Raw genomic sequence first — 17,639 nt, forward strand, 5'->3', positions numbered from 1 at the left:
TAATGAATTAAACAAGTAACTCAATCGTAAAAATTAATCAATAAACTACAAAATGAATTAACTTATATTAAAAGTGTATTACACAAATATTAAAGTTCAATTAGAAGAGAGAATTAAACATGAATAAGAAAATGTAACTGATGAAAGACCAAACAATGATCTATAGAGTGAACTAAACTTATATCAATAATGAATTAAACAAGTATCTTATAGTAACAAATAATAAACTACAACATTATTTAAATTTCCAATAAAATGTATTACACAATATTAAAGTTGAACTAAAAAAGAAAATTAAGAATAAATGAAAAACGTAACTAACAAAAAACACGATAAACTGAATTAAATTTGTATTATTCTTGAATAGAACATGTATTATATGTGTCTTATAAATTATTTGGTTTGTATCACTAAGAACATGAATAATATTTGCAATATGTATTAAATATATAATGTACATGTATTATAAATGTATGATATACCAATTATAAACTTAACCAAACTTTCTCAAAATTGAGATATAGACTCCTAACAATATTTCCAATTATTGTAGGAACAATCTATTCAAACTAATCACAAATTGTAAAATTCAAATAATGAATTCAAAAATTAAAGTTTTACAATGACTATCAATGGTGAACTTTTGGTGCTGTAATTTTAGGGATTTTAAATTTTTGCTTGAGAACATGATTTTATACAAATTTTTAATTTTTAATTATGTTCATTTTCTCATCATGTTTTTGGATAAAAATAGTGAAATATGAATAAAAATTAATTTGAGAATAGCTATTTAATGAAAATTCTAACGAAGAAGAAAAAGAAAAAGAAGAGGAAGAAAAAAATCACAAAAAGAGACAAAGAAGAAAGAAGAAGAATAAAGAAAAAACAAGAGGAAGCGAAGCGTGACTGTACGACTTTTTTAATTTCAAAAAAGTGTTATATTAAGTTAAAAAAACTTATATTGCTATAGATGGTAAATATTCTTTTAATTTAACATATTTATGTGATTTACCCAAAGAAAAATGGCTTAAGATACTCTTAATTGTGCGTTGGTACAAAATTATCCATTCTTCTAACTTTCGGGCCGAAAATTCTCTTGGGTGCTTTTGTGTGGATATTTGATATTTTTAATTAGTTTAATTAATTGTTAGGGTAGTTAATAGGATAGTAACACGTCATTAATGAATTTGCTAATTGAGGTCATTATTAGGTTATTAAAGATGGGGCAAAATAGAGCCAAAAGTTTGAGGGCATTTCAGGCCCGAAAGATAGAGAAGAGTAATTTTTTACCAATTCACATAGTTGATGGGTATTTTAAGCCTTATTCCATTGTTACAACTTAAAATTTCCACATTAGTGAATTTTCTAATTAATGGCATTATATAGGTTGTTAAAGATGAGGGCAAAATCGAGCCAAAAGGTTGAAGGCATTTTAGGCTCGAAAGGTAGAGATGAGTAATTTTTTATCAATTCACATATTTGATGGATATTTTAAGCCTTTTTTGGTTGTTACAATTTGAAATTTCCATGTTATTGTAAAAAAAAATAATCCTTACGAACACTTACAAATAAAAAAAATCTAGAGATTTCTTACATATATAAATAAATAAATGTAAGAATGATATAACAACAAAAATCAATTTATAGGTCAAATTTTCTCGTAATTTATTTATTGATTTCATCTATTTTTAATATAATAAAATGGAAAGATTAGCACTATTATGTTCATTTGAGGTTTTTGTTTAAATATTATCCTCATTTAATAAAGTTCTACAAAAATATTCTTACTTTACCTAATTGTTTATTTTTTTTATAATGTATGTTGTTTCATTACCGGCATTAAGAAAATGCAAAGAGTACAAAAGTAGATATGCTAGTTCTGTTACAAGATAGAAGTTAAGACAGAGGAATCTGATACAAATTCAAAAAATCTAGAGGAGACTTAAAACATGACTGTGTTTGCCTTAGAATTAAAGTGCTAACAATATCTAAGAAAGCAGAAAAACTATTCACATAAGACTAGTTAAACCAACAAAATAGATTGAACAAACATTTAGCTTTGAGTGAATGGTTAGGAATTAAAATTCCATCAAATCATCGATTCCTTTCTTTTCATAGGCACCAAAAAATACATACTGGAATCATTCTGCCCAATTAACAACTTCTTGAGGCTCACCCAGTTAAAACTGAAAAGGAAAAGGAACATATGTCATATGTTTGCAGTCAGAGCACAAAGCAATAAAAGATGATTTACTGATTCTGTACTTTCTTAATACAAATAACACTTGTTGACCAACTGGAAGTTTCTTTTACAAAGATTGTTCAGGGTTAAACAAACATTTTTAATGCAAACCAGCTGAAGCATATTACCTTTGGTGATAGCTTTGTTTTCCAGATAAATTTCCATGGCCATGAATCTGTAATATTATTTTGGGCATGCAAAGATTTATGCCCCTTCTTTACGGTGTATTCCTTTGCCTTAGGACCCCAACAAATGATACCTGTAGCTTGTGGATTCATGTTGTAACCTTCTAGTCTATCCATTAATTCAAACAGACTGTCAAGCTCCCAATCGTTGAAGTTTATCCTCAAAGTAGATTTCATTGATTGTTCTCTCTGTTCTGCACAATTATAGAGTCAGGATCACGTACTATTAGGAAGAGGGTTGGTAAAACTCTTTCAAAATTAATGGAATTCTCAAGCCACCTATCTTTCTAGAATTTCACATTCAAGTCATTTCCAACTTTGAATGAAATTTGATCAACGAAATTTTCCCAATATTTTAGTAATGTTTCCATGCCCCTACCCGGTGTGGAGAATTGCTTTGCTTAGTACTTTGTAAAAAAATTAATTTGTTCATAAATTTGTCGCACGAAGAATAACTCTAGTACTATTTGTAGGTGAAATGATCGGATGGATCTTTCTATTCGTATAACTTTGTATTCTTAGCTATTCTATTTTATCCTTTGCCAACTAAACTCTTAAACACAATGTAATTCACCATTTTAAACCTAGTTAGTTTTGCTTGAACTTCAAACACATAATGAAAATAACACATCATCATCTGCATCAAATTTTAAATGACATATCACTTATTATTTATTTTTTTAAAAAAATCACTTTTTTCTTCCCTCACTATCCCTTAAGGCCTTAACCATCACTCTCCATTTTTTATATTAGAGACGCCACCACAATATTGCATCCTCACCGGTACTATCATTTTCCCACATAATAAAAATCATCATTCTTCTCAAAGTTTTCATCATTCATAATTCCAAGTCACATTTTCTTTTTACCAATGTCTCCATTCATCACTTGAATCTCTTTTCTTCATTGATGCCGATGAATCATCACAAAAATACCTTAATATGCCTGTATTTTCGCCTATACAGTGCTTCATAATGAGTCATCTGAATACGAGAAAGTTATTATTATAAGAAAAACACAATAATAAGTAAATGATCATCTCAGCTTCTTATGACGTCCAATACACAGGCACATAACATATGTTCAACATTCTGAATAGTGTATTTTGCCTGTTTATTTGTTTGGAGATGAAAAGTTATACTAAGGTTCACTTAAATAGTTAAATCCTTCTGGAAGGATCTCAAAAAATTTACCGTAAATTAAGTCCCTTTGTCTGGAATAATAAAGATACACTATGAAGGAGAACGATATCAAATGTAAAACTTAGCATAATTTTCGATCATATATATTGTCTTGTCTGGCAGGTAATAAGTCAGCTTTGTCAATTTATCCATAATCACATTAGTATTATACGAGGTAACACTTTGATTAAATTCATATTGATGTTTTTCTATTTTTCACATCGGGATTCTATTTTTTGAGTTAGACCTCCAAGCCTTTGTCGTTGGACTTTCACCTCTTGGTAATTTGGACACTAAACTACACATACTTTGTGATATTTTTTTTATGTTATTCGATCAATAAATTTGTCGGAGGTTATGGTACATTTTTGTCCCCTCTGGATGAGCTGAATGACAAGAATAATCTATTAGAATTTTTTTTCAAAGCCCCCCATATACAATATGCATAGATAATCTCGATGTCAAAGTACTCTTTCTTTCGCAAACTCAAATAAAGGTTATTTTTACTGCAAAATATTTTTCTCTTAAATCTTATGAACTTTGGATTTTGTTGTTACTTTGTGTTTGTCATGAAAAAAAGATTATGCAAGTCACCTACTTCTAATAACCAAATCCGTAAGTAAGCTAATTGATGACTCTATGTAGATTTTGTAGTTCCTTTGTTTCAACACTAATTTACTCTACCTGATGAACTCTATGAAGACGATAACTTCGTCTTGTTACGAATTCCTAACAAATATCAATTGACTCTAGTGCCTTTCATGGAGAAAATTTACAATTGAGTGATTCAACTTATTGACACAAAAACTATTAAACAACGACTAGACTAATCTTTTGATGTGTAATCACGAGTTCTTCGATCCTACTTCTGATTGCTATTACTTGAAAGAAAATACTATTTGCTTGTGTGTAATCATCATTTGTTATATGATTCTTTCTCTTTATTTATAGGCATGATCTATGTCCTTCGATGTTTAGAGTTGAGATTTTTTTTTCAAATTTGATTAAAAAAAGTGAGATCTTATTCTCAAATTCATATAGGTACCTAGATGTCTCACACTCACAACTAGACCTTTCATATGTTTTGGTTTAAAAAAATAATAATTGTACCTATAGTGAGGGAAATTTCTAGGGGAAAAAACTTAGAAGTCATGCCCAAAGTTACATAGCTAGTAAAGTGATAAGTAGATCTTAGCCAAAAGGCCAAGAAAGACATAATAGTGTTAATATAGCAGATGAACAAATAGATTTTCATAATAATAATAATTTATTATATAGTTTTATTATTTTATTGTGAAACCAACTATACCCACAAATTAGAAGACAAAATTTAGGATAAGAAGACAAGAAAGCCTAGTAGAGAGCAGCCAACGCTCTTGCCGGTTATTTCTATACATTTGCTTTGTCATTTCCTCAGCCTCTTTCTTTCTTTTTTATGTCCTTTAATTCTATAATAATTCATCTTTTCATAATAATAATAATTTAGTATATAGTTTTATTATTTTATTGTGAAGCCAACTATACCCACGAATTAGAAGACAAAATTTAGGATGAGAAGACAAGAATGCCCAGTAGAGAGCAGCCAACGCTATTGACGTTATTTCTATACATTTGCTTTCTCATTTCCTCCGCCTCATTCTTCCCTTTTATGTCCTTTAATTTTATAATCATTCATATCTTACTCACGTTTCTTGTAATTCATCCATGATGACGTCTTTCTCTGCAACAAAAGTTTTGCAACCTTTGCCCCTTAACTCTACTAGATCTGCTGAAAACCCTATTTTGGCTCAATCTCTAAAGGGTAGCTCCTCTTTCTTGGATCATCTTCTCATAATCTTTTCCTCAATAAGACTTTCCATCCTCATTAATCACAACGCCGATCAAATAATGATGTTGTCACCGTTTCTGATGTTGTTAAGAAAAAGAAATCACAATCTTCTATCTCCAATCTAGTATATCTTGATTTTTCCCTGTTTGTTTGTTGATTTTGTCTATGCAAGCTCGATTTTTCATTTGGGTCATGCTCAATTTTTTACTTTAGGAGTAACTTTAATCTTAATGTCTTTTTTATTGTGATTTAGTGCTTGTTTGTTTAGATTATTCATATGAAAATTCTGTTGTTTGCTAAAGATTCATCCTTTTTTGGATCATTAAGTCTTTTGAGTGTTCTTCATTTTGATTTAGTGCTTATTTTTTAATGTCATATGACATTGTAGTTGTTTGCATTATTCGGCTTCTTTGTGATTTTGTTAAATAGTTGTGTTTGTTGGTCCATCCCAATTTTGATAATTTTGGCATTTGCAAGCTCAATTTTTATTTTTGTCATGCAGCTTTTGACCCAGTGTTGTTATTGTGGCAATTTAGTGTTTAATCTTCTTAGAATTTCTCTTGTAACATGTAGTTGTTTGAAAAGATTCGAGTTTCTATGATTATCTGTGTCTGTTGTTTCATTTAGTTGATTTCTAAGGAGGAAGAATTGGTATTGTACGAGGACATTGTGTTGGGAAGAGCTTTTGAGGACATGTGCGCCCAAATGTATTACAGGGCCAAAATGTTTGGTTTTGTGCATTTCTACAATGGCCAAGAAGCTGTTTCAACTGGTTTGATCACACTCTTGAAGAAAGAAGACTCTGTAGTTAGCACTTATCGTCATCATGTCCATGCATTGAGCAAAGATGTCCCAGCTCGTCAAGTGATGAGTGAGCTGTTTGGAAAGACCATGGGCTGTTGTAGAGGCTAGGGTGGATCGATGCACATGTTTTCCAAAGAGCACAACGTTTTTGGTGGTTTCGCCTTTATTGGTGAGGGAATCCCAGTGGCCACATGTGCTGCATTCACTAGCAAGTACATGATGGAGGTTTTGAAGGAGGATGATTGTGATCATGTCATTTTGGCCTTCTTTGGATGGAGCTTGCAACAATGGACAATTCTATGAATGCTTGAACATGGCCGCTTTGTGGAAATTGCCTATTATCTTTGTTGTTGAGAACAATCAGTGGGAAATTGGAATGTCCCACTTGAGATCTACTTCTGATCCTGAAATTTAGAAGAAAGGTCCTGCCTTCGGGATGCCTGAGGTTCATGTTAATGGAATGGATGTGTTGAAGGTAAGGGATGTAGCAATGGAGGTTGTTAGCAGAGCTAGAAGAGGGAAAGGTCCCACTTTGATTGAATATGAGACCTTGAGGAAACTCTTTAGATGATTGAGATGAGCTTCATGACCCTAGTGAGTGTTTCATTTCCCTTGCTCAATTGTTTTAAATTCTTCCAGCTTACTTGTGTTATTATGCTCAAACCACTTGTTGTTGTTTCTTTGATACTGCTGTTTTTTATCTGTGTTATCCGACAATGGTTGTAGCCTGTGTTTTCTAAGGTTCGGAAGGGTAAACCTTTAGCACTTAATAAAGAGCTATTAATGAATCAAATTAACTTTAGCCAGCTTGTCTGAGGACTCATTAAATCTTTTTGACTTACCTTTGGCATATTCTGTAGTGAATGCATGTGTAACCAAACAATTTCTTAGCACAGTAGCGGACCACTTTTTTGTAATTTTATGTCTGCACAATCACATAGCAGAAAAGTGGATAGTGCCATTTTGCATGAGAAGCCTCAAATTGTCAGATTGTGTTGAAACTGTTGAGATAGTGATTTTTGTGAGCAACTGTGTAAATGTAAATGAGGAGCACTTCTATTTGATTATTTATAGCTTCCATTTACTCTAAGACAGATGTTACATGAAGTATCTCAGGGACACCACTAGATGTATTCGCTTAGGGAGATATATCTCCAAAACAAAAGGAACAAAAACACCAGAAAAAAGCTCTCATGCTCCAAAATTCCTTTGTACAAATGTTGTAAGACATGACCGTGTACCACAAGAGAATGAGCCTTTTAAACTCTATTATCTTATTTTGTTTCACGTGTACCCTTATATGTGATCCATATATGTGGAGGCAATACGTCATTTCTTTGACCTTAATTTGTTCGTTTTGGTAGCTAAAAAGAATAACTATGCCACAAGAGATCCTATCACTGCCTTGAAGAAGTATATGTTTGAGAACAACCTGGTAAATGAAGCAGAGTTAAAGGCCACCGATAAGAAGATTGATGAATTGGTTGAAGAGTCTATTGAATTTGCAGATGCAAGCCCCGTTCCAGCTCGTAACCAGCTATTGAGAATGTATTTGCTGATCCTAGGGGCTTCCAAATTAGGCCTGATGGAAGGTACATATGTGAGGATCCTAAGTTCACTGAAGGCATAACTCAGGTCTAGTTCTCAAGGTTCTGTTGTGTGGACCTGCACAATATGACCTTCAAGAGTTGATGATAAGCAGAGCTTCATTTAGTAATTATTGATATTGATAACACTCCTACACATGTATTAATATCTTTCCTCATGAGAAAGATCTGAGGTTTAGTTAATTTATATTTCAGTTTTGTTTAGCAGTGTGTTCTCTTTATCTTGCACATTGTTTGTTAATTGTTACTATTCATGAATGACAAAACCTGAAGGGCCTTTTGTTCCTCTTTTTGCACATTCAATGGTTGTAAGTGGCTAGTCTCTTGTCAAGTCTTGTATCATTTGTTAAATTTCTTTTCATCATCTTAACTCTGTGCCGTCAAGTTAACTCTATTTATTGCATCCTTGTAAAGCTTGGTATGAATTGTCTTCAGGAGACACCAATTTGGAGGGTGCTATTGTTTATAATATTCATTAGCTGGTGTACATTGTTGATACTTGATATCAATATTCACGTGGTTCAGATCATGGAGGCTATATCATTAAGTTTTATCCTATATTTCTATGATCAAAATATTCCGGTGAAAGAGGTGTCTGTAGATCAAGTAGGTACTTGATCTTTAGTGGTCTAAGTTAAACAAAAAGAGGAGGTGTATGAGGATTTATTAAGAATTCTAAGGTGTTGAATGACCAGACCTGGTTACAGAGAAAAACACGCTTTCAGGGGTGTGTTAAGGCTCTTTCCATTAGCTATTTGTATTACTGAAACAGTGAAAGGGATAATAGAGAGTGTCAGTGGACCTAATCGTGAATTTCTTTTACTAGATTAGTACATGTGTTTGAATCTTCAATTTGACATCAACTTGTGCATCTATGATTTTAACTTGCAACATGTAATCCAGTGGACAAATAGAAGTCCTGTCCTGGCTTTTGTGGATTTTTAATCAAATTTATTGTCCAATGGCTGTTTCATTTGTGCTGCATCTTCTCATTAACAAACCTCAAAAGCAATGCTTCTTTTGGTTAATAGAAGGAATTTACTTTGATCCACTCGTTTTCTAGATGCATCAATATTTTAAGAAATTAGAATTTGTGGCATATATACTGAAAGAAAAAATAAGCATATGTAACTAGATACAAAAGTAGGACACCAAAACATACTCAAATCATTTCCAACTTTGTGCATAAGTAGACACTGTAGCTTGTACAAGATTGAACAAGTAGACGATACATACAACCTACATGGCATTCTATGTGACAATCCACATCCTATAATATCTCACATAGGATGCACATGTCTACTTATTCAATTTTATACAAATTTAATTGTCTATTTGTGCATACTCAAAGCATATGCGAACCCCACATTTGAAGATGAGTGACTTTGAATGCAATGTTTGCTTTGTGCACTTTGCACCATGAGGTCTCGTGTCAAAAATCTTCCAACCGCCCTTACCAATAGATGGGATTCGAACCCATGACCTCCAATATCAACTAGTTCACCAAACTCACTATGGTGTCTTAGTGTGCCTAGGAAAATAAATATTAATATCTCAAGGTATATATTTATATACATACATAAGTTTTCTGAAGTTAATGGCTATACATCCACCCATATCTTTTTACTTAGGTTCGCCTCTGATTCAAAGTTGGAGGACATAAATGTCAATTGAAATTAAGTTAAATGACATATTTATATATCAAGCCAAAAAAAAATATTGTTATGGTGGGGTGGGGATTCCCAAACACAATTCTTTTTTGTAAATAATTAAAATATCCTGCTAATGTTATTCCCTCCGACCCACTAGATGTGACACCCTTTCCTTTTTAGTTCGTCTAAAAAAAGGTCCTTATTATAAGAGAAACTTACATAATTATACTATATTAAGAAAATATTTACCATTTATAGAAATTAACATTTTTTTCACTTGATCACTTTTAGTACATTTATAATACAATTTTAATATAAATTTACAAAGAACAATTTATTTCACATATCATACAAGTTTTATTGATGATTAATACATTTATGACACATTTTAATACACTTATAATACAATGTGTCAATTTCTTACGAAACAAGAATAATATATTTTTAAAAACTGTTATAATATATATTTACTATTTACATAATTCACTATTAATACATATTGCAGATTTAACGTTGTGTTACTATAAATTGTAATAAATAAATAATATCGCTAAAAATCACTAACTATTTATTAAAAAGTATCAATCCAAGTAATTTCTCTTATTACAATTAGAAACAATTTAGCTGTAAAATTCTTCTTTATTATCAATAAAATGATCAACAATCACATAAATATCCAAGAATTGTTTTAGATCACGAGTTTCAGAAACTCTTCATTTTTTCATAAACTTATCCATTCAAATAATGCCACGTAAAATGGAACAACCTATTATTTTTAAAACGAAAAATGACCAAAAATACCCCTGAACCGCAAAAAAAGGTCTAAAAATACCCTCCATCCATCTTTTGGTCTAAAAATATCTTTCTATTCATCCTTTTGGTCTAAAATTACTCTTTCATCCACCTTTTTGCGCATTTATACCTTTGCAACTAACAACCATTTTTTTAAATAGTTATTATGTGTCATTTTCTTATTGAATGAAATAAAAATCCACATCAATTAATTTTTTCCCATAATTTATCCAAATGAAAACAATATATCTTTTTAAGATTCAAAAAATATATTTTTTAAAATCTAATATTTTCTTTTTTTCCCAAAAAATTAAAATTGACTAATATTTTTTTAAAAAAAATTAATTATCTCAATTTTTTTTGAAAAAAAAGAAGAAAATACTAGAAATTAAAAAATGTATTTTTTGAATCTTGAAAAGATATATTATTTTCATTTGGATAAATTATGGGAAAAAATTAATAGAGGTGAATTTTATTTCATTTAATAAGAAAATGACACATAACAAAAAAAAAAATTAAAATAGAGGATTGTTAGTTGCAACTTGCAGGCTATAAGTGAGCAAAAAGGTGAATGGAAGGATAATTAGACATTCACTATAATACAAATTATTTATAACACTCCCCCTTGAATGTCAGTAGATTATGTGCCTCGTTAAAAACCTTACTAGATAAAACCCAGTGGGGAAAAAAATCTAGTGAAGGAAAAAGAGTACACATATCTAATAATACGCATTATGGATGCCTCATTAAAAACCTTACAAGGAAAACCAAGTGGGACAAAACCTTGTGAGGAAAAAAGAGTATATCGCGTATTAACTCCTCCTACTGACAACATCAATTTTGAGACTAGAATCTTCGTTTTCCAAGCTTGTGCACCATCTTCTTGAAAGTTGTAGTTGGTAGAGACATGGTGAATAAATCAACTATAGTATTACTTGAACAAACCTCTTACATGTTGATATCACCATTCTTGGGAGCTCATTAGTGTAGAAAAACCTTGACGAAATATGATTTCTGCTATCTGCTTTTATGAATCTTCCCTTCAAGATCAAATATTTCTGCAAGTTCCTTACTTTAACTTCTTTACGCAAATAATTTATTGCCTTTTGAAAACTCTTCAAGAGTTTCAATTCTAGTCATCAACTTGCATAACAATATTTGTATATGCTTCATGCATTTTGGATCGATTTAATCCTTATGAGGATGATAAACAAGTTTTCCAAAAACTTGTATATGCTTTAGATTTTGAACCCATTGGATATTTAATTTTGTCAAGTAACAACATTCAATATTAGATGTAAGACATCTTTTCTAGTGCCTAGATTGCAAGTCAAATAAGCTTCACGCTTACCAAGATGCATCATTCCACTATTCACTTGATAATTATTTCTACACAAGCATGCTTTAATAGATGTAGAATTCATATCCTCATAATCTTTTACAATATTGCGCGCTATTGTATCAAAGATATTGTCAACGATATACCATTTTGTATCGATTCACAACACGACAAAACTTATTGAGATCTCATCACTTCATTATTTTTATGTAGCTACCCCTCTCTTGAGGTTTCATAAAGTGTTATGTCGTAGGCTCTCCAAGAGCACATTGTCTCCTTATTATGATCATTTTGATTCTTTGATCCTCCCCATTTTTCAAGGATTATTTTATTTAGAATTGATTAGTCTATCATGCTTCATGTATGTCATAGACTTTATCCTTAAGGGACATTCAATAGGAGTATTTACAACTTTTGTGTTGCTTCTAATCTCCCCCTTATGTTAGACAACCTAGCATATATCTCAATCTTTTGGAGAATCTATCTTTGTGCATCATAGTATATTCATTAATCATATATTGCATATCAAAATTATCAGATGAAAACTATTTGGTCCCTGACCATAAATCAATTAACAAAAAAATTGATCATAAATTATTGGTTTGATTCATACAATTATGTTTGTATGTAATATCATATTTCAGATCAACATATGAAACTTTATTTTCATAAGCAATGATTCAATATATGAAACATTTAATGTCACATCCTCTTATATATTTATCAATATTATCAAGATGAATTAACTTGATTTCATATTATGAAAGTTGTGCTTTTAGCTCAATTATCTTGCACAAACAATTTTGCGAATGTCAAACTGCAAGTTGACAACAAACTCACATGTGATTATCTTATTGATGCATCTTTTTATCATATCACATGATAGATAAACAAACTCATATTCACCTTTTATACTTTTCAGAATTTAGGGATTTAGTCCCAACTTTAGTTGATCCAATCAACTTTATCACGAGAACAAGCAACGTAAAGAGTTCTTAAAGAATCTTCTAGTTTTTTAATGTATGTCCATTACTCAGTATGCACATCTTTGGGATAACCAAATTATTCATTCCAACTAATAAAATTATTAGTGCTCGTAAATTCCAAGTTTACTACGTCATGTGCCTTTTGCTTTAGTAAATTTCTAATTTACTATTATATGAGTAAATTTCAATTTTACTAATCCAAGTGTAATTTTCAGATTTATTTCTTCTCAATTACTTCACCGTTTAGGTGAGTCGTGATCCCATCATTGAATGAACTAATCTGAAGAAAATAATGCATGTAACATATTATTTGTGCCAACATTTTTGCAAACATCAAGTTGCGAGATAATAATAGGCACTAATGAGATTATATAGAAGAAACATTTATTAGGACCATTAAATATCTAAACAATCCACTAAGTGGATGACTAGGTCCACAAATATTTGTATACGTTCCTAGAACGCAGAGAATTCAATCTCAACTTTCGTTTTTTATGGTCTCACAATTAGCTTGTCTTGCTAACAAGTAGTTTAAGAAAATTCATCATTTAAAAGAATTTTTAATTTCTTCCATGGATGTTCATTTTAATTTTCCATAATTCGTCTAAACATTATAGACTAATGATGTCCCAGACAATCGTGTCAAACTAAGAAAGTATTGGAATTAATAAACTTTTTATTTATCATATATTGTGCCTCAATTGCACTAATTTTTGTCCAATACAAGCTTGAAGATAAAGTATGAAACTATTCTATAATACATGTCTTCTTAGAGACATTCTTGGTGATACCACATCATTAATCAAGGTCGCAATCTTTCACATGCCTAGCATGATGGCTTACACCTCATTCCCTTTAGAGAATGGATCCATATTTTAGCATTTATCAAAAGTTCTCATTTTTCATGAATGGAACACAAACATGTGAGCTTATCAAATTATGATAGCTTTAGTATCTCATTCCATATTTATGTGCATTATTCAATCACTTGTCTTCTTTCAGACATATTATGCACTAATACCACATTCACTTTTGTAATGAAGTAAATTCAGTAAATTTCATAACTCTTCATCTAAAAGACATTAATTTTTCTTTAGTCATTATTATATCATCAATATGGTGCATTAAGACACAAATTCAATGTCTTATCCATATAAAAGTGTCTTAGGTCATAAATCGACGGGTCTTGAACCCAATATCTTATCATCGTGGTGCATCAGGACTTTAACCCAATGTCTTACCCTCTTTGTGCGATTAGACATAAATCCATCGTCTTATTCTTTTGGTGCGATAAAACTTAAATCTATCGTCTTACCCACAATGAGACTCAACCTCAAGCCTTTCAAAATAATTGTAATTTAATCACTTTTGATGGCAATTAATATGATCGTATATTATAATTACACACAGAATTGAGATTATTGAATTCTTATAATCAACATTAGTAGTTAATAAATATAGCTTAATAGATCACATACCTCATATAAAGGTTGAAAACATACCTTTCACTAAATTGTGCTTATTCAATTATTAAAATAAATTAAGAAATTCTCTTCCCAATCGATTAAAATTAAACGTATAAAAAGTCAACAAGTCTCTTTAAATACTTACTTTATATGGTACCTCTAGATCTGTCACATAAATAATTATAACATAATGATAAATCATACCTTGAAGATATAAGAACCTTATTGCATAACTTATGCAAGTTCTCTTTTGCACTTTTTCCGTCTTCTTCATCATTCTTTAAGAATAGAACAATCGTGCTGATAACGTGTTATGAGACTATATAAATTTAGAAGAAGAAGAAAATAGGGAGAAGAGAAAAGATTGCTTATTTCTCTTGAAGTATATTCAGGATTCATAAATCTTTCACAAATCTACTTTACAATTAAGAAAAACCCCTTTATTTATAGGGAAAACCTTACCTGATCCCCAAGTAGGATTCTTAACCATATCCTACAAGGACTCCACATAATTAGACATTCACTGTAATACAAATTGTTTATAACAGAAGAGTATATTTAGACTAAAAGATAAATATAAAATATTTTTAATTATTTTTTTTTAGTTCAAAAGTATTTTTGATCATTTTTTATTTTTTAAAAATTGGCCATACTTTAATTTTGGGAAAAGTAACCGTACAGCTAGAGTTTGGCCTTGAGAAGAAGGCGAAACATCTGAAATGTTCCTAAACCTGCTCAAAAGAAAAAGATTGATTTCAGAGAATTCGACTTTGCAATAGAATCATCCAAATTCTCGAATTAGGTATGGAGAGAGGAAGAGGACAGTGGGGATCAGTATTTCGTGGTATGATTCCTCTGCTAGGGCTGCATACGCTGAGTGAGTATTCCAGATTAGACAGAAAACCCCCTATTACTGCTGCACTTCTTGCCGCTAATACCATTATTTACTTGAGGCCCAAATTTATTCATCCTTTCCTTCCCACAATCGATCAAGTTTGGTTTAATCCTCACCTTATCCTCAAGGTAATCAACCCTTTTTGCCTTTTTTATTTTTACTGATGATTTCGTTTCTTGCTGGACACCATATGTGACTAAAGTTTGAATCTTTTGTTGTTTTTCTAGACGTTACTTAGCTTTTGGTATGGGTAATTGATACTAATATTATGGGTGTGTTTGGTACAAAGGAAAGCGTTTTTCTTACTAATTTTATAGTGTTCGGTAAGTAAGCGAGAAAATATTATTCGAAGAGCATTTATATGTCATATAACAAATCACTATGGGCGCAATGACATCGATGGGGAGTGGGCGTTTGGGGGTGGGGGTTGCAGGGATTGGGTAGAAAGAAGACAATAAACTTGACTATACCTTGTTTTCCTTATTTCCATTAGAGAATCATTTTTCTCATTCTCAAGGAACTTGTTTGTCAAGAGAACATTTTGACCAATTAGGAAAATTGGAAATCAAACACACCTTGTGTCTGAAAATTTTACTAGATTACAACCAACTATGTTGTTTGATCATAGCAGAGAAGAACTGCTATTACATATATAAAATAAATTTAATTTTTTTTTTGTAAAATAAGCTTAGCATGTGTAAAGGTTTTCTTATATGTTGATGAACTTATATGGCTTCTATCATGGCTTAAAACACCAATTCCCTCTTTGAAGATAAAAGAAATTGCAGTTTTCTGCCCTCTAGCTGTAAAACTCTCGATAGAGTTGCGGAGGATACAAATGATAGAGACCGAAGGTCTTGGCTCTGTGCGAACTTGTTGGTTATGATATTCATTGGATGGATATCTGAGTTTTGTGTGGACTCATGAGTTTGTTCATAAAGTTGCAATCTAGTGTTGCTTGGACTCTTCAAAATGTCGATGGGTGCGTATATTGGACTCCAAAAGTAGTGCATTTTGGAGAATTTGACATGGATGCAGCCACATTTTTGGAGAGTTCGAGCAACATAGATTGCAAGCAAGTGAGAGAAGTTGATTTATCACTTTTCCATATTGTGGGTGCCCTTTGAGTAGATACTGCTTCTATGATTCGACACTAGTAAGCAATATGTGCCATATTAACCTATTTTCTAGAGCTTTAACTGTTATTTATAGTTTTGGGAGATCGAATTTCAAACTATTATGTTGGCTTTACACTTGCTTTGCTGATGCAGTACACAGACCTCAAGCGATTCTTCCTGTCGCCGTTCTTCCACATAAATGAATCTCACCTGGTGTACAATATGCTTTCACTTTTGTGGAAGGGTATTCAATTGGAGACATCGATGGGTAGTGCAGAGTTTGCATCAATGGTTGCAACCTTAGTTGCTATGTCCCAAGGTGTTACACTGTTGCTTGCAAAATCACTTCTGTTGTTCTTTGATTACGAGAGACCCTACTATAATGAATACTCTGTGGGTTTTTCTGGTGTCCTCTTCGCCATGAAAGTTATCGTCAATGCACAATCAGATGAGTATACCTCTGTACATGGACTTATGGTTCCTACTCGTTATGCTGCCTGGGCAGAGCTTGTTCTCGTACAAATGTTTGTCCCTGGTGTCTCATTCCTTGGCCACCTTGGGGGAATACTAGCTGGCCTTCTGTATTTGCAATTAAAAGCGTCATATTCAGGTCTGAATCCAGTTAGACAATTCATGAGAGGTTTTAGCCATGTGCTGAGCTGGCCTTTAAGATTAGTGAAGAGCTTATTTCGACATCGACCTAGAATTACTGGGAGAGGAACTGCTGGTGCGAGGATTGCACGAGATACACTTCATACGTGGAGATGTGATGCATGTACATTTGATAATTCAGGTAGGCTGAACGTTTGTGAAATGTGTGGCACAGGTCGTACCGGTGATGCACCATCATCCCCTGGTTCAACAAGTGAGATTCATGATCTATCTTTGGAAGAATTAAGACGTAGGAGGATTCACCGATTTGGTAGATAAAAGGCAAATTGTTATCAAGTTTAGATGGAACTGTTTTAGCGTGTTTTGATGTCATAATCGCATTCTTGTAGATAGTCAATATGGGGCCTTGGCACCCATCAATGCACGGTGTTCATCAGAGTCATGTTATTTTAGATAATGGAGATGGAGATGGAGATGTTATTGACTGTGAATTTAATATTGGTTTATGTAAGGGATGGAGAAAATTGCTGAAAATCAAACGATTATCCAATATTTGCCTTATATTAGACATTGAGATTATTTAGCTGTAATGTTCATAGGTAATAACCATAAATGGATCCATGCAATTAGACAATATTTATGTACCTAAAAGGGCTAGATATATCAAAGTCATGTGTGTTGGTTTTGTTAAATTGATACTTCATTCAATTCAAAATAAGTAGCGTTTACTTCATTCAATTCAAAATAAGTATCGTTTTTCTATTCATTTTATTTCAAAATAAGCTTTATCTGTAATCAAGAAGACGTTAATGGTCTTCTTTCAATTTTACTCTAATTTGAACAAAGTCAGTTCATCATAATCCATAAACTACTTTCTCTGTTCACTATTATTTCTCCAATAAGAAGTTTGCACCCGCTTAAAGAAAAATATA

At 31.7% G+C, this 17,639-nt stretch overlaps 1 protein-coding gene and 1 pseudogene across 1 annotated transcript; both read left to right on the plus strand.

Moving 5' to 3' along the window:
* Positions 1-5,312: 5,312 nt before the first annotated feature.
* Positions 5,313-7,881, plus strand: LOC107025186 (annotated as a pseudogene).
* A 6,856-nt stretch (positions 7,882-14,737) lies between these two features.
* Positions 14,738-17,341, plus strand: LOC107024243 (rhomboid-like protein 14, mitochondrial). The gene is made up of 2 exons (XM_015225185.2): positions 14,738-15,105; positions 16,249-17,341. Exons 1-2 carry the CDS (start codon positions 14,887-14,889, stop codon positions 17,023-17,025), a joined length of 996 nt encoding a protein of 331 aa, XP_015080671.1. The 5' UTR covers positions 14,738-14,886; the 3' UTR covers positions 17,026-17,341.
* The last annotated feature ends 298 nt before the right edge of the window (positions 17,342-17,639 follow it).

This window comes from Solanum pennellii, chromosome 7, assembly GCF_001406875.1.
Source record: "Solanum pennellii chromosome 7, SPENNV200".
In the NCBI taxonomy this organism is placed as follows: domain Eukaryota; kingdom Viridiplantae; phylum Streptophyta; class Magnoliopsida; order Solanales; family Solanaceae; genus Solanum; species Solanum pennellii.